General features: G+C 39.6%; 1 protein-coding gene across 2 annotated transcripts in view; it reads right to left on the bottom strand.

The window, feature by feature from the left end:
- Nucleotides 1–19,515, bottom strand: part of LOC136858028 (peroxidase) — a 210,835-nt gene that overhangs the window by 68,072 nt on the left and 123,248 nt on the right. For both annotated transcript variants that reach the window (XM_067137234.2, XM_067137235.2), the window contains exons 10-11: nt 8,403–8,562; nt 3,530–3,697 (exon numbers count right to left, since the gene is read on the bottom strand). In XM_067137234.2, the coding sequence (XP_066993335.2) occupies nt 3,530–3,697; nt 8,403–8,562 (328 nt within the window). The remainder of the gene's footprint in view (nt 1–3,529; nt 3,698–8,402; nt 8,563–19,515) is intronic.

Raw genomic sequence — 19,515 nt, 5'->3', positions numbered from 1 at the left:
AAACAGGAATAGGCTAATTACTTCTACGGTGAATGGATGCTTTGTTGGCCGGTCAGTGGTACGGAAAAAGATTTCAAACCGTCGGAGAGCATGTTCAGAAGGATGACTAAAGCAGAATTGTATGATCAATCAGCAAGTTCAAGTGCCGTACTTCAGAACCTTCTGCTGTGAATGTGCCTAGACGTTCCATAAAAGAAGATGATCATGATGACTATTTCCAGCTATGATGCAAGTCACTTCAGTGACTTTATATCTCATGTTGACTACTTCTTTACAAATTACCCAATTCTTGACTATTCTAAATAAAAAGTATTTTTGTTTCCTTGATACTGTATCTCACATATTAGCATTATGACTTATATTTATTTTCCATCCTAACCTGTTTAAATGTGGAGTTGCGGCAGTGGGACACCTAGCTATGGTGTTATAGGTAATCCGCGGAACGTACAGTTTTATGTGCGGCCCGAACCAGAGGTACTCGACTTTTCGGAAATTTAATATTAGGCTATTAACCAAGAATCGAACCAGTCAGCTTCTTCAGAAGCAAGCAGCTACGTAAGTGAGCTATTGCGTCTGTAAAGAGACTTAAAAGAAGTGAATATTTATTGGTTATTTTAAGTCGTACGATCCTCTCTTGAAAAAATACGATCATTTTGGGGTTATTGTACGATCCTGAGCATCTCAGAGGTTGGCAACGCTGGTGTTGTGTATGCTGAGTCAGGTGATAGCTGGCTTGCAGGCTCAGACTCTGAATCTGAAGTCAGGGAGGAAATTAAGGTTTTCAAGAAGATAAGGTTGTGGGTATCTATGTAGTGGTAGTATATGAAGGGAAATATTATACATGCACAATAACAATAATTAATAAGGAAGGTGCGCTTGTTAATGTTACGGAGTCGGTGGGGAAACACTGGAGATGGCCTAAAACAAGAGATGAAATCTGGTACGAAGATCTGGACATAATTTGTAAAATAAATGCGCCAAGAAAGAGAGGGAAACGTGAACTTTTTGATGTCCCAGAAATGATTGAGATTTGAAGTCTACTGCTGCTCTATACTATGTTAAACATATCAGTAGGTAATTAAGCATTGTAAGCACTGTGTGTCAATAAAGTGCTGTTTTGCATTGTTTCGCTCCAACCACTGTTTAGTTACTTTATATGACCTTCAGCTGCCTTAAAGAAGCCTTTCACAGGTTCAACTTTGTGACAGATATTAAAAACATAAGCTGTATTAGCAGAACGATAGATGTCACACAGTTGTCTTACATTTAGGTACAACTTTGTGACACCTATTAAGTCAAATTCTGGCTGTCCCAATTAAAATTATTGCTTAAATAATATTAAATTTACTAGATAAGACATAATAGCACCCTAAACCATAAATATTTTTGTTTAAATATACGTCTACATCATTGCATTTTAAAGGAATAGTAAAAATGTGTCACAAAGTTGTTTCTGGTTTGCGGTATGTGTATCTTGTATTTTCAATGCTCTTGTAAAACACCATGCACTTTTGAGTAGAAAGTGTGTAATGTGTAATGATCGTTTCTCCAGCAGCTTATGTCCTTGTTTCGTCACCATGTTAAGTTGTTTTGGTCACTTAAAATATGGTGGATGCGGCAACAAATTTATTCAAATATGGCGGTTCAGTAGCCCCCTATAGACTTCTTTCTAGCTCGTTGAACTGAACAGGGGTGGCATGGAATATGTACACTTACAGAGTGCGCTCGATCTTCTGAGTGTTCCTCAGGTTCATTTAAAAGTTCATTTTTCAGTTTTTGCACTAGAGGCTGCCGATATTCTCCGCTACATTTGTAATATTCATTGGCATAGCATACAGAATAATGGCATTTTGTACTGAATTTTTCATAGTGAAGCACCTTGCTGCAAATCAAATAATTTGCTATTCTTCCATACCCCATAAATATAAATGAGTTTACCTACACAGATATGCTGTAAGTACAGTAGTTCAATATTCAGAGATCATTCTGAAATGCATACGGTACAACAAAAGAACGTGACCTGAAGATACCAAACAATATAATACAATTATTTACGTTGCACCGACACAGATAGGTCCCATGGCGACAATGGGAGAGGAAAGGGATTGGAGTGGGAAATTAATCGACCGTGGCTTTAATTAAGGTACAACTCCAACATTTGTTTGGTGTGAAAGTGGGAAAGCGCGGAAAACCATCTTCAGGGCTGCGGACAGTGGGGCTCCCCACACAGGTATAAACATTATGGGGGAAAAAAGTGAAATGGCGTATGGCTTTTAGTGCCGGGAGTGTCCGAGGACAAGTTCGGCTCGCCAGGTGCAGGTCTTCTGACTTGACTCCCGTAGGCGACCTGCGCGTCATGATGTGGATGAAATGATGATGAAGACGACACATACACCCAGCCCCCGTGCCAGCGAAATTAACCAATGATGGTTAAAATTCCCGACCCTGCCGGGAATCGAACCCGGGACCCCAGTGACCAAAGACCAGCACACTAACCATTTATTCAAAAATTATGGGAGATGATAGTCTTTCACTACTACATTTTCGTATCCCATTTTAATATACTGCCATGGCTCAACCTAACTAGGCCCCCTGTAGTGACGCACTAACCATCACTGCGCCCGTGCGTGTCTGCAGCAATACGACTTCACTGGTTGCACTGTCATGCTCTTTCCAACTGCCTACCTCTTACCTCACAACTGCAGCTTCTGCGGGCCGCTGACATATACGCCTTTACCTATCATCAAGTTCAATACGCTCTGCCACCCATAGACATGTAAGGATATTTATTTTGTAATGCAGCTGAAGTATTAATTAATGATATTTGATAAACGTCCTTCAATTATCGTATATTTTAATCAGAGCAGCAGGATTTTGCCCCACAAGAGTTCTTTAGACGCTCTAGAACCCAGTAACACAGAGTTGTCATATTCAACGTCCTCAATCGGTATCGAATCCTTTTCCTGAGAAGACCCATGGCGGCTAATCGACTACTTCACTGAGATTGGGAGGTCAAGTACATTTAAAGGTCTTAAGTTTCGAGTATTCAGTAGACTACTCTTAGTATTTAAATCTATGTACGATACTGTTGTCCATATTAGTTCCTATTAATTTACCGTACTGAGGTATATGAAGGCGAATTTTAGGGTATAGCATACTGCTTACACCCGAATGTTAACAACTTGTTCATTCCGGCTAATACAAGGCATCAATAACATGTCTTTACTTGCATTAGAGTAGCCAGTTCCTTTCATGATGTAGCAATAGCCAACTGCCGTGACAACCTGCCCAAATATTGCCTATGCCTAGATTTGCTTAACTCGATTACGCTATTAGTTTTCTGAAAATAAAACTTGAATTATGGAACAAAGTTAAAAGAGAAAGAATACGATAGAGAGTGCAATAAGTACAGTGGTTAAATATTCAAAGATCTTTCTGAAATGCATATAACAAAAAAGTCACCTTAAGATACAAAACAATATAGCGAGCTGGTAGGATGTTGCAGGTGGGACTATTGAACATAACTTACACTAATGTCTATGTAGTCAGTGAAGTCCTGGAAGGAGCGCGCTCTCCTTAGACCACACAGCTCTCTGTAGTCGTTGTAACATGGTATACCTCGTTCCCGACCCCGAGCGATGTCCAAGGTGCCGAGGTCCTGGCCCCAACCGTTCCTTTTGAACAAATTGTCCGTCAGCTGAAAAATATCAATACGTTCATATGCTTTCTAAAATGGAAACTATTTCTTTATGATCACTACTATTAAAATTACAAGAACCTTTGGATTTAGATCAGTTAACTTAGCATCGGGCATATTTATAGATATCAAAAAAACTTTTGATACAGTATATTGTGGTACTTTAATAAATAAATTGGAAACAACTGGCATAAGGAGTGTTGCGACAGACTGGTTTATAGACTATATTACAGATAGGGAACGATTTGTGAATTGTACGAATGCCAATAGTAATTACCGAACTGTCTCAGTCGGTGTCCCACAGGGCTCAGGGTTAGGACCGTTACGTTTTCTTAATTTTACTAACGATATTGGTAACTTACATCTTAGCGGTAGATTATCACCTTTGTCGATGACACCAATATATTCTATACAGGTGATAGCATTCAAGAACTTGAAAAAATATGCAGCATGATGCAAATTTAATTGAAATATGGGTCTGTAAAATCGATTTACAATTAATCTGACAAAAATCAATTATATTTTATTTCATAAACCTAAACATAATTATTATTTATATACACAACTGACATTTTTTGGACACCCAGTACATAGAAATAAAGACTGCTAAATTTTCTGAAATAATTATTGATAAATCACTAACGTGGAATAATCATGTCGAATCTATCTGTGACAAACTGGTCCCGGCTATAGGCATTCTAAACAGATTGAAATATTAAGTTTCTCATTACTTATTGAAAAGTGTTTTCCAAGCACGAATTGAGAGCCATATCACTTGTACGATCCATATATGGGCATATTGTACTAAAGAATTATTCAGTAAAGAAGAGCACTGCATAAAAGAGCCCTGAAAATACTTTTTAAATTGCGTCTGCCAACTCCTGCTGAACAATTGTACAGGCTATGGAACGTTCTTTCACTGGATAGTCTACGACAGAAATCTTTACTGGGTATGACGTATAAAATTATTCGTAATTAGACACTGTCATATAAATCATGTAAAACAAATTCAGTAATTCACAATTATAATACAAGGAATGATAATAATATCTACTGCACAGTTGTTGGAAACAATTCATTGTGGCATTATTCTGTTAGTCTCTATAATAAACTGCCAGAAGATATAAAGAACGCCTATTCAATACACATGTTCAAAACGAAGTTAGAGAACTATCTTAATTAAAGTAAAATTGTATAATGAATATATTATTGAAATTAATTCTTACATTTTCTTTCTTGTATATTTAGTTGTTTGTTTGCCTGCCTGGTTGCTATTACAGTGTATCACTATGAAATAAACCAATTATATAAAACAAAACATATACAAATGATTATATTTCTAGGATATCTTAATATTTTATGATACTAACGTATGTGTGATGGACTGATTTGATGTTACAAATATTACTGGCGTGTATTCATTTATCTTATAAATATTCTGTAGCCATGATAATATTAGAACGTATTGCACCACTGTGAGCTTTAGCTCAGGTGCCTTGACAAATAAATAAAAAACGGGTTTTTTCAGTCTCCTGATCATAATCACCCTTGTGTTTACAGTATATACTAACTTATTCACACAGCAACTCATTTACCAATTATTTTCCCCAATCACTCACTCACTCACTCACTCACTCACTCACTCACTCACTCACTCACTCACTCACTCACTCACTCACTCACTCACTCACTCACTCATTTACTCACTCATTATTTCACGATTTCTTTCTATATCTCACTCGCTTACGCAATTATCCCACTTACCCACTCATAACCTCCCATTATTCTACTCATACGCTGTGCCTCTCAACCACCCACTATCCTACTCGTCCACTCACCCACCCGTCGTCTAACTCACTCACTCACTCACTCGCTCACTCACTCACTCACTCACTCACTCACTCACTCATGAGGGAAAGCGAATAAGCACCAGTTCCTGCTCAACTGGACTCCATAGTAATCGCTACGCGTGATCTTGGTACCTTCATTCTTGTGTCTTTGACTGTAATAAGTAGGGGGCGGATGTTGAAATGTCATCTTTTTTCCCTTTGAATTAGAACGTTGCTCAGTAGTATAGAAATACATTCTGCGATATAACAAATGATAATAACATGTTTTTGTTGATTTGGGATTATCAGTCATTATTGCGACGTTCAAGAAGGTTTTAGGTCAATATATAGCATTTTGAAATTATTTAGATCATTTTAAACTATTTTTTAACGAATGCTTGTATTTTTTATTTCAGACTGATAAAAGTCCACAAGTGATAACATAAACAGTTGAAAATTTTTCTTACATATAGTTATAATTTCTAAATATCTTTCGTGATCAAGCAAACTGGCCAGCAGTTGGTGACTAAGAAAAGGATTTAAATAAAACATTTATTGCAGCAAAATAGCTATACATTAGTGAAAGGTGTTATACCAATTTAACACTTGCACCATTGGTCGCATAGTCTCTGATTGATCTAGTCCTCTTGTAGCAGAATTCTAAGTGATATCGTTCACTTAACTGTCCACATAATGTACACTTGCATGAGTTTGACGGTTCGTGGTATGTTGGGTTTTCGCAAATGACATGGTGGAATCCATGTACTGCAAGTCTTGTAAACACGTGCCTCGTCTCAAAATTTGCTGCTGTCCATGTACGATCAATCATGGCCCCAGTTCCATAGAATTCCGTGGGTACTTCTCTTTTCCTTATTAGTGTTCTTAGTAGGTTCTCCGATGCCGTTGTGTTAGGTAGGGGGTACATTGTCCTTAAATCCTCTATGAGGAAAGTTTCCCACGCGAGAAGGTAGACTAATCTGGATCTTGTTATTTTTGCCACTCCGATTGCTCTTTTGATGTATGTTGCTATAACATTTTCCAGTGTTGCTCTTTTCATTCAGGTGTGTCCATATAATTTCAGTCCCATATGTAAGTATTGGAACGATTTTCGATTTGCGGAGCGCCATTGTTGTGTCAAGATTTAGTGTTCTGATGAAGCTTATTTCGTTTATTGCTCTAATTGCTTGTGTCGCTATCTCTATTGTGTGCTTAGTGAAGCATTTTGCAGACGGCTGGAGTGTTATCTCTAGATATTTGTATTCTTTGGTGATATATATTATTTTCCCTTCTAAGGTGATTCTTGTCGATTTTGGTATTTGCCTTCCTGATCTGAACACCATCATTTCCACCTTCTCAGTGTTAATTACGAACTTGCGTTCAATGCACCATTTTCCCACTTCGTCTATAGTGTTCTGCAGTTTCTTTAAGCTTTTTGAGCCAATCACAATATCATCCGCATAGGCGTATGCTGCTACATCTTCACTTTGTGCAATTTCCACAATGTCCTTCGCTGCCAGATTGAACAGCAGAGGGCTTAGTGGGTCCCCTTGGAGTACACCAATTGTTTGAATTATTGGTTCTGAAAGGTCTAGGCTGTCCGAGATCCTTATCTTGTTCCATTCATTTATGGAGTTTCTGATTCTTGTCCAAACGCTGTCTCTTCCCAGAGTGTCCTCGAGTTTCCTTTGTACTAATGCTCGGTCCAGGAGATCAAAAGCTTTTGTGAAGTCTATAAAGATTGTATTCTATTTTTCCTTCCTTTCGATGGCTTCCCATATGTTATTTAGCAGTAGTTCCACCGCTGCGACAGTAGGTCTTCCACTCCTAAACCCGAAACGAGATTCTGGGAGGTGCTCTTCTACTGTGTACCTTATTATTTCTGTGATTAGTTTTGTGAATACCTTAAAAGGATTGTTTTCCAGGGCTATTCCTTTGTATTTATTTGTGTCCTTCGGGTCTCCTTTCCCTTTGAAAATTACCTTTACTATTGATTGTCTCCACTGATCTGGGATTTTGGCTGTTTCTATGCATTTATTATAAAGTTTCGTCCAAATTGCTGCTATTGTACCTGTGAATCTTTTGTTTCCAAGATATGTGCAGGAACACAATACAGAACTCTGATAATTAAGAGAAAGCATTTCCTAACGTGTCTCAAGCACAAGGAATGCACCAGCCTTCGCACCCGCCACTACAGCCAGCCATTTACCCCCGCGTACCTCAAGGCTAAGAATAAATGGAAACGAGAAGGGATTGGAAACAATAGTCTGTTATATTAACTTTCGACTTCAGTGCAGAATTATGCTCCCAAGTAGTCATACGCAACAAAAATGCCAAAACTGAAACCATCACAAAGTGTATTTTCAATTTAGTTAGTGAATGAATTTGGAAACGATGTGTTTTGAACAGATGGGTGTGTTTTATTTTGTAAATCGTGCAGCGTTAAAGTGAGTGTGGAAAGATGATCATAACAACATCACCTTAAACGTGGAAAACATCTGAAAACTGTAACAACTGCGAAAGAAGAAACAAAAAACAAATCAAGTGTTCCCAGGATCACCGGGGACACAATCCCAGCAAATCATTGTGCCCATATTTATATACACTTAGAAGTAAATTAGGATATAAATATTTGTATAAAAACAAGAGAACACGGATATATTATAACACCAATGTTCCACACCCACCAGAATTCAGTTTGGTCAAATATTTTAAAGTCTTTTTGTACTTATTTTATAGCATTTTCCCACAAATTTAAGGGAATTTTATTGATCCTTTTCTGTGATATTTTTTAGGTCATCAACCTCTGCCCCCTACTAATGAGTAACTTCTAAGAACTATAGTAGCTAATGTAAATAATGCACAGTAATTTAGCTCACCTGAGTGGTAGAATATTTGTCTGCTTTTTGGGATGGCTGAGTAACCAATCCCAGCAGCAAGTTGTCGAAGGAGGTGGTAGATTGTTCTATTATGCTCGGTCTAGTGTACCAGTTGCTAAGTGGGGTAGTGCTCAGAGGACACCGAGCTTCGTCTACAAACCTAGACAAACACAAAACATTTTTATGTCAACATAGTTTTTATAGATTGATATTTACGTGGTACACAGTTGGGTTTCTTGGCTGAATGGTCACCATAGTGAACTTCGGTTAAGAAGGCCCCCGGCTCGATTCTTGGCCGGGAATTTTAACCACGTCTAGTTATTTACTCTATCCCGGACGCTCGGTGTTTGTATTTGTGTTAATGTACCTTTTCATTCACACATTACAAACCACCACAGAAACACGCAATAGTAACTACATCACTCCACATACCATCAGGAAGGGCATCTGGCCGTAAATCTGGACTAAATTAATACGAAGTGCCGACCCAAGGTAATTGGGAAACAGCTGAGAATAATAATAATAACAATAATAATAATAATAATAATAATAATAATAATAATAATAATTTTCATAAGGCACACGTTAAATTAGGCAGTGCCTACCTGCATTTTTGATCGTTCAAGGTTTCCATGCCAGCAGTCATGCTACTGCTACAGTTTCTATGCATAACACAGTATTAAACACATCCATGGTTTAGAAATATATATAAGAACAAAAATAAAACTGAAGTAATGGTATGGAGCCAGAAAATTGAAGAAGAAACACTCTGCATTATATCAACCGAAGTTAAATGTAGCCGAATATACTTTCCGTATTTTACATCAAAACTGTTGTCCGACTCGGTGTCTGAATGGTCAGCGTACTGCCCTTCGGTTCAGATTCCCGGCCGGGTCAGGGATTTTAACATTCATTGGTTAGTTCCAATGGCCCGGGGGCTGGGTGTTTGTGCCGTCCCCAACATCCCTACAACTCACACACCACACATAACACTATCCTCCACCACAATAACACGCAGTTACCTACACATGGCAGATGCCGCCCACCCTCATCGGAGGGTCTGCCTTACAAGGGCTGCACTCGGCTAGAAATAGCCACACGAAATTAAATTAAAAATGGAAACTGTTCAATATTCTCTCACATAAATTAAAAGAATATAATGGACATTTCGGAAACCACAAGAAACATACCCAAGATTTTCTCTTTGAGCAGAAAGTAAACATCGATGAAATAATTAACTAATATCTGAAATATAGAGTATAAAGTATGGTAAGGGTGTATTCTGCCCTAAGGCAGGTCCGAACCTCCACAGAGGTGTGCCTGGGCCGGAGTTTACATACGGTAGGGTGGCCAGTTCTCTTCCGCTCCTCCATTCCCTTACCCCCACCAACAGCGCGTGGCAACCCATCCAGATCTTGACCACGCCCAATGCTGCTTAACTTCGGAGATCTCACGGGATCCGGTGTTTCAATAGGGCTACGGCCCTTGACTGTAGAGTATAAACCTTATGAAACATGTATTTCGATGTACTATAAAATCAATGGATAAATTATATTTTCCCTTGAAAATACTCTAAATACGTAATTTATTTTAGCACCCTTAATCAATCAATAGTTTCAATAATATGTTTTTGATTAGATTCTATGCTCATTCACCTTCTTCTTCTTCTTAATCTGCTTACCCTCCAGGATTGGTTTTTCCCTCGGACTCAGTGAGGGATCCCACCTCTACCGCTTCAAGGGCAGTGTCCTAGAGCGTGAGACATAAGGTCGAGGGATACAACTGTGGAGGATGACCAGTACCTCGCCCAGGTGGCCTCACCTGCTACGCTGAACAGGGGCCTTGGTGGGGGATGGGAAGATTGGAAGGGGTAGACATGGAAGAGGGAAGGAAGCGGCCGTGGCCTTAAGTTAGGTACCATACCGGCATTTGCCTGGAGGAGAAGTGGGAAACCACGAAAAACCACTTCTAGGATGGCTGAGGTGGGAATCGAACCCACCTCTACTCAGATGACCTCCCGAGGCTGAGTGGACCCCGTTCCAGCCCTCGTGCCACTTTTCAAATTTCGTGGCAGAGCCGGGAATCGAACCCGGGCCTCCGGGGGTGGCAGCTAATCACACTAACCACTACACCACAGAGGTGGACTGCTCATTCATACATTTCTGTAAATCTTTATATAAAATACGAGTTTTGTCTGTACATTACTCAGAATTAAAATAAGAATAGTATTTCTGCATCGGTTGTATCCGTAGTAGGAAGAAAATACAATGTTTAATTTTCCGTCATCTCTGTCTGTCTGTCTGTCTGTCTGTATGTATGTATGTATGTATGTATGTATGTATGTATGTATCTATGTACGCGCATCACGAGAAAACGATTGTACAGTATATAGTGAAAATCGGTATACACAGTCGGGTAATAAGGCACTACAATCTAGGATATAAATAATTTTAATAACATAGATTGAAATGGCAGCTTAGGGAAGGCCTAAAATTTAATCCTCAAATATCTATGTTATGTGTGGTCCTATCGATAACCACTACACAACAAAAGTTTTAGAAAATACAATTTTCGGTCATTTATGTCAAATGCAGTTTTGTCACCGGCTATGATAACAGAGGTATTCATGAATTTATCTGTTTGTTGCTTAGTCCACATCAACGCCAAGCCACGAGAAAATGGCCGAAAAAGTTAATGAAAAATCAATATATATAAAACTTGCAGTTACCCGCGGCTTCGCTTGCGTGGATTTCGTACTGTGAAAAAATTAATCGTACTTGGTACTGTACTAAGATATTATCTGAAAATCCATAAAGTATAAAAACTCACCGAAAAACTGAGCTCCATTTACCCCAGAAAGTTTTTGTAAACCACGTTTATGGTATTGCCCTCTAGGGCTAAGGTGACCATGCGACATAGAATATTGTACATGTGAGAAACAATACATGTTTATTTATTTTCAAAGGAGATCCCAAATACCTATTTCCACGTCTGTAAGATATTCAGTTATTCAGGTATATGTATCCCAATAAAAAGAATTCAACCCCTTTATCAGCACTTCCGCCACCCCCACCTAAGTGGATTTTTCGAAAAAAATACATGTTACTTTATTTTTAAAGGAGGTTCCAAATACCTATTTTCACGTTAGTAACTTCTTCAGTGTTTTTAGGTATAAGTGTCCTCATAAAAAATAATTCAACTTTTCTTTCACTTCTTTTCACCCACGTTAAGTGCCTTTCCCGAAAAAGTACATGTTCCTGTATTTTTAAAGAAGATTCAAAATACCAACTTTCACGTCTGTGACATCTTCAGTTTGTCTGCCTGTGGTGTAGTGGTTAGCGTGATTAGCTGCCACCTCCGGAGGCCCGGGTTCGATTCCCGGCTCTGCCACGAAATTTGAAAAGTGGTACGAGGGCTGGAACGGGGTTTACTCAGCCTCCGGAGGTCAACTGAGTAGAGGTGGATTCGGTTCCCACCTCAGCCATCCTCGAAGTGGTTTTCCGTGCTTTCCCACTTCTCCTCCAGGCAATTGCCGGGATGGTACCTAAGTTAAGGCCAAGGCCGCTTCCTTCCCTCTTCCTTGCCTGTCCCTTCCATTATTCCCATCCCTCCACAAGGCCCCTGTTCAGCATAGCAGGTGAGGCCGCCTGGGCGAGTTACTGGTCATTCTCCCGAGTTGTATCTCCCGACCCAGAGTCTGAAGCTCCAGGATACTGCCCTTGAGGCGGTAGAGGTGGGATCCTTCGTCGAATTCGAGGGAAAAACCGAACCCTGGAAGGTAAACAGATTAAGAAGAAGAAGAACATCTTCAATTTTTGAGATATAAGTATCCTCATAAACAGAATTTATTACTTATTTTCACCCCCGTTCCTTCCCTAAGTTGATTTTCCGAAAATAAAAAAATACGTGTTTAATTATTTTTAAAGGAGATTCCAAATACCAATTTTCGCGTCTGTAACATCTTTAGTTTTTTAAAATAAGTATCCTCATGCAAATAATTCAAGTAATTTTTCAATTCTTTCACACACCTTTAAGTGGATTTTCCGAAAACTAAAGAATACGTCTTGTTAAGGTAAAGAAATGAATGTGTAACTGGATTAAAGCCACTATATATATTTAATGAAGCCGAGCTTTCAGCCATATTGCATTGGCCTTTATCGGGGCATGTGAATTTCTTCCTCCGACAGTGAGCAAAGAAATTCGAAGAAACGCGGAAGTCATGACCTTACTATCCACGGCCTACCCCACTAATTACAGGCCTTTCCAACTCGAGCACTTAGGGCCAGGGCGCACCAGCGCTGCACTCAGCAGCACCGTTCCCCTCCTTCCCCACCTGTCCCACGCAGTGGTGCATGTGTGCGTAAGAGACAGTACATTCATTCTCATTCTCTCTGTGGGTGTCATTCTCAGTAGAATCTATTCGATACAATGGACAGTAGAGCAGTTGGCTTCACCTTCGTTAAAAATGTTGTTTAATCCTTCATGGGTGGATTCATATTTTGTTCTTAATACCGAAGGGAAAGCTCAGTGTTTGATTTGTCATGACATTTTAAGCGTAAGTCTTCAACCGTGCGACAACACTACCGCAATAAACACGTTTCCACCTATGATGACATTGTTGGCGCTGCAAGAACCGAACAAATTGCTAAGTTAAAATCGGAATTGCTAAGTTCTTCAGAGATACGTAATAACTTACTCATTAAGAACTGTTTTACATGCAATTTAGGAGATTTGTTTTCGTTTTTGGTTCTGTATTACTAAGAACTGTTTAGAATTAGACTTAGATGTGCTGCTAAGAGAACACACCGGGCGAGTTTGGGGTGCGCTTAGGGGCGCTCAGCTGAGCTTGCATCCGGGAGATAGTGAGTTCGAACCCCACTGTCGGCAGCGCTGAAGAGGGTTTTCCGTGGTTTCCCATTTTCAAACCAAGAAAATGCTGGGGCTGTTCCTTAATTAAGGCCACGGCCGCTTTCTTCCCATTCCTAGCCTTTTCCTATCCCATCATCGCCATAAGACTTATTGCAAAAAAGAACCCACAAAGATTATTTTAATTATTTTATCTCCCAGTCCCACAGATACTTGAACCCAACACTTTAGAAGGCGCAGTTCGAGCACGTTATGGGCTATTGTTGCTCTGAAAACTGCAAAAAACAGATGTTTTCAATTCTTAATTTAAATAAATGGAGAACTAGGACTACTCTGTCATGCGGACTTAGAGGCTGTATTTAGAATTTCTACTGCCAAATTGATTGTACCCATTATTAGTAAATCAGTTGTCGCAAAACGATGTCAGCAATCGACTTAAACGCTAAATGTACATTAAGGAAAACGCAAAGTATGTACAGAATAAATTGTGTGTTTATGTGTTCAGAGAACTGTCATAAATAATATTGTTTTTATAAGCTGCGCGCTGAATTGACGACCTGTGGTTCTGCCCCTGCCATTACCCTCCTTCCCCCACCACCTCAGCGGTGCTATAGCACAGCACCAGGGCTGCTGCCAGGGCCGGACGGGGCCGGACGGGGCCGTGGGAGCACCTCAATTGGAATCGCTTGCACTAATAGGTCTCAAGGATCGTCGTGCTGTAATTCACCGCCCTCTGTCGAAGGTTTCGTGAGTGCGTCCCGCTGTGCCATGGTGGTGTTATGCATGTATTTCTGCAGTACAGGTCTCCATGTATTTGATAACTTGAAGCCGTCTTCCCTGTTGATGTTATTTGGGCGCAGCTCTATATCTATAGCTTCCCTCACAAGACGAACATAGAAGTCTTTTACAGGCGCGATGACCTTCGCCTGGTCAAAGAGGATTTCTTGGTCTGTACTGTAGATACGTTCTGCTATGGCAGACTAGCTTATGGCATTCTCCGTGGAGCATGAAAGAGCGACATTCTTTACCAACCTGATGTGTTCTTTCACCCTGTGTTTATAAACCTTTTTGTCATACCAATTTAAGAGCAACCACAACCACATGGAACTTCATTACACGCCTGGTGTTTTAAGATGTAGTTTTTCTTTGAATGGTCGAAACAGGTATTTGAACTTCCGGTCTGTGGTGAAAACTGGAATTATATTGTACTTCCTAAAAATGCGCCCTATTGTGTCAGTTATACCTGCCACGTAAGGAAGGAATACTTTTTAGTGTAGTCCTGTTTGGTACTCTCCCTGTTAGGCTCGTTGATCTTCACACCTCGTGCTACTTCTCCTGGCATATAGCTGATTTTCTTCATGGATGTTGTCAGTTCTCTTAATGCACTTGAGCGGTTATCAGCGTCTGCAACGTTATTCACCCTAGTAAATAACGTTCGAAGTAGAGCTGCTTTTTGGCAGGAGTGGTGATGTGAGGACTTACGAAGGTATCTTTCAGAATATGTAGGTTTTTTGTACATTGCATGGCCTAATGTACCATCATGTACCATCATGTACCACCAAGAAAAGGCAATTTATCTTCATTTTCTACTTCCATTGTGAACTTGATCTTACTGTTAATGGAATTTAGGTGCTCCAAAAATTGATTTAATGTTTACCTTCCATATGGCGAGATCGAAATAAATAAATATATATAGTGGCTTTAATCCAGTTACACATTCATTTCTTTACGTTAATACAATGAGCCACGAAAACCTACGTTCATTACTTAGTAACTTCTGTGGAGGGGATATACACTTGAAGGTTAGAAAGTTCGGTGAACTGAGAAAGAAGATATCTAAATCAATCGCCAGACTAGCCTTCTTGAAGAGATGCTGTGAAAGTGATATGATACCTTCTTGGATCAAGATTAAACATCATCTGCGAACTACTGGGGCCAAGAAGTTTCTGGCGGAAGCCAGAAGACGTTTGCTAAGAAATCAAATTCAAGAGACTAGGAGGGATTTGGATAAGTACGATACAATAATTACACTCAGTCTTTTCATAGAGATTAGAATTAACTTGCATACTGAACATTTGGCCTTGATAGACGGGATAATATATGAGTAGGCCGAACGTGTAAAAGAGTATAGTAGAGCAAATCAAGAAAATAATGTTCAGGAAACGGTCCAACGCAAACCACCGTAATTATATTACAGCAAGGTCATAGGAAATATGCCTGATAAAGTACTAAACCAGAACTCAATATCATTGCTAAAGAAAGGTTTTAACTTCGCTGTGGCGCCGAGAAGAATCCCAGTAGGGAAGACTGTCTGTGGGGTAGAATGTGCCATCAGAGATTTACCGTTAAACAAGGTGGAAGAAATTCGTCAAGATGTATCTTACGTGCTGAAAACAGCGAAGCCACCAAGTCAAAACCTGACCAAAGGTGAACTTAAAGAAGCTAATGAATTTTGCAAAGAAGATAATATAATTGTAATTCCGGATGACAAGGGTAATGTTTCAGTCATGAATACATCTGATTACGAAACAAAAATGAACAACCGGCTAGAAGAAGAAACGTATAAGAAAGTAAGGAATCCCACTAGGAAAATTAATGCATAAGTCACTCGACTAGTGAAGAGCTCAACACTTCCAGAACACTTGCAGAAGACCTTACTAAATTCAGACCCGGTACCTCGAGTCATTTATGGACTCCCAAAAATACACAGTAATAACGTGCCAATCGTGAGTGCTATTGGTTCTGCGCCATATTTCATCACTGTTGCAGCCAGAAACAGGGAAGACAGAACATCACGTTAAAGATTCGAAACTCTTCTTGAAGAAGTTACGGAGCTACGGGTGGACGAAGGTGACATCCTGGTAAGCTTTGATGTTACGTCACTTTTTACTAATGTACCAGTAGAAGAAACGCTTGCTTACATCAGACAATACCTGTCTGAGGACTTGACCATTCTGGCAGCAGTTTGTTTCAAATCTTCTTACCTCTACTACAAAGGGGATTATTACGAACAAACAGAAGGACCAGAAATGGGTTCACCTCTGTCACCAGTGGCTGCTAATATTTTTATGAAACACTTTGAGTCAGCTGCATTAACTACAGCGCCATTGAAACCTAAGTGCTTCTATCGTTATGTGGATGAGACAGTTTAGCTCTGGCCACATGGAAGGGAAACATTAAATGAATTTTTGGAGCACCTAAATTCCATTAACCGTAAGATCAAGTTCACAATGGAAGTAGACAATGAAGATAAATTGCCTTTTCTTGATGTGTTAGTATACAAGAAAAATGATGGTACATTAGGCCATGCAATGTACAAAATACCTACATATTCTGAAAGATACCTTCGTAAGTCCTCACATCACCACTCCTGCCAAAAAGCAGCTCTACTTCGAACGTTATTTACTAGGGTGAATAACGTTGCAGACGCTGATAACCGCTCAAGTGCATTAAGAGAACTGACAACATCCATGAAGAAAACCAGCTATACGCCAGAAGAAGTAGCACGAGCTGTGAAGATCAACGAGCCTAACAGGGAGAGTACCAACCAGGACTACACTAAAAAAAAGTATTCCTTCCTTACGTGGCAGGTATAACTGACACAATAGGGCGCATTTTTAGGAAGTACAATATAATTCCAGTTTTCACCACAGACCGGAAGTTCAAATACCTGTTTCGACCATTCAAAGAAAAACTACATCTTGAAACACCAGGCGTGTATGAAGTTCCATGTGGTTGTGGTTGCTCATATATTGGTATGACAAAAAGGTTTATAAACACAGGGTGAAAGAACACATCAGGTCGGTAAAGAATGTCACTCTTTCATCCTCCACGGAGAATGCCATAAGCCAGTCTGCCATAGCAGAATATTTCTACAGTACAGACCAAGAAATCCTCTTTGACCAGGCGAAGGTCATCGCGCCTGTAAAAGACTTCTATGCTCGACTGGTAAGGGAAGCCATAGACATAGAGCTGCGCCCAAATAACATCAACAGGGAAGACGGCTTCAAGTTATCAAATACATGGAGACCTGTACTGCAGAAATACATGCATAACACCACCATGGCACAGCGGGACGCACTCAAGAAACTGTCGATAGAGGGCGGTGAATCAGTAACTTCCCTCCCAACCACCACAGCCACCACAGCACACTGCGACGATCTTTGAGTCCAATTAGTGTGTTAGGCCATGGATAGTACGGTCATGACTTCCACGTTTCTTCGAATTTCTTTACTCACTGTTGGAGGTAGAACTTCACATGCCCTGATAAAGGCCAATGCAATTTGGCTGAAAGCTCGGCTTCATTAAATATATATATAGTGGCTCTAATCCAGATACACATTCATTTCTTTACTTTAACACGACGTATTCTTTGCAAACATGTCTTATATAATCAGAAAGAATGCTTTCCCAAAGCTTACATACAATGCATGTCAAACTGACTGGCCTGTAATTTTCAGCTTTATGTCTATTACCCTTTCCTTTATATACAGGGGCTACTATAGCAACTCTCCATTCATTTGGTAAAGTTCCTTCATGCAAACAAAAATCAAACAAGTACTTCAGATATGGTACTATATCCCAACCCATTGTCTTTAGTATATCCCCCGAAACCTTATCAATTCCAGCCGCTTTTCCAGTTCTCAACTTTTGTATCTTACTGTAAATGTCATTGCTGTCATAGGTAAATTTTAATACTTCTTTATTATTAGTCACCTCCTCTATCTGGACATTATCCTTGTAACCAACAATCGTTATATTCTGCTGACTGAATACTTCTGCCTTTTGAAGATCCTCGCATACACACTCCCCTTGTTCATTAATTATTCCTGGAATGTCCTTCTTGGAACCTGCTTCTGCCTTAAAGTACCTATACATGCTCTTCCATTTTTTACTAAAATTAGTATGGCTACCAATTATGCTTGCCATCATGTTATCCTTAGCTGACTTCTTTGCTAGATTCAATTTCCTAGTACGTTCCTTTAATTTCTCCTTACTTCCACAGCCATTTCTAACTCTATTTCGTTCCAACCTGCACCTACTTCTTAATCTCTTTACTTCTCTGCTATAATATAGTGGATCTTTACCATTCCTTACCACCTTTAAAGGTACAAACCTATTTTCACATTCCTCAACAATTGCTTTAAACCCATCCCGGAGTCTGTTTACATTTTTATTTACCGTTTTCCACCGATCATAGTTACTTATTAAAAACTCCCTCATGCCTGTTTTATCAGCCATATGGTACTGCCTAATAGTCCTAATTTTAATCTCTTCCTTTCTTTCATATTTATTTTTAATTACCACAAAAACAGCTTCGTGATCACTAATACCATCTATTACTTCGGTTTCTCTATAGAGCTCATCTGGTTTTACCAGCACCACATCCAGAATATTCTTCCCTCTAGTTGGTTCCATCACTTTCTGAATCAGGTGCCCTTGCCATATTAACTTATTTGCCATTTGTTGGTCATGCTTCCTGTCGTTCGCATTACCTTCCCAATTGACATTTGGTAAATTGATTCCACCCGCTACGATCACTTTCCTTTCCTTATCGTTTCCCACATAGCTGATTATCTTATCAAATAATTCTGAATCGGCATCTGCGCTACCCTTTCCTGGTCTGTACATTCCAAAGACATTTAATTGCCTATTATCTTTAGAAATGAGCCTTACCCCTAGAATTTCGTGCTTGTCATCTGTTTTTTCGTAGCTTACAAATTCTTCTTTCACGAGAATGAATACTCCCCCTCCTACCTTTCCTATCCTATCTCTACGATACACCCTCCAGATTCGTGAGAAAATTCCTGCATCCATTATATCATTTCTCAGCCATGATTCAACTCCTATTACAATATCTGGTAAGTATATATCTATTAAAATTATATTTCTTTCTTTACAATACTTCTACAGTTGAGCACTAACAGTTTTATGTCATCCCTACTTGATTTCCAGTTCCCTATTCCCTTAACACCGCTCCCTAGGCCACCCTGTTTCCCTGAATGTACGTCCCTATAACCCTTCTAAACAAATTTCCTAACTTATATGTACCACTGCGGTTTATGTGAAGGCCATATGAGCGCAGATCCCTATCTCCTACCCACCCATTTGGATCTAGAAATTTCACTCCCAGTTTCTCATATACTCACTCCATAATCTCATTTAAATCCCCAATCACCTTCCAGTCAGTATCTCTCCTACACAGTATTCCACTGATAACAATCTCCGCTTCCTTAAACTTACCCGT

The sequence above is a fragment of the Anabrus simplex genome, chromosome 1 (assembly GCF_040414725.1).
Source record: "Anabrus simplex isolate iqAnaSimp1 chromosome 1, ASM4041472v1, whole genome shotgun sequence".
Taxonomy (NCBI): domain Eukaryota; kingdom Metazoa; phylum Arthropoda; class Insecta; order Orthoptera; family Tettigoniidae; genus Anabrus; species Anabrus simplex.
This window is presented reverse-complemented; position numbering and strand designations above follow the sequence as displayed.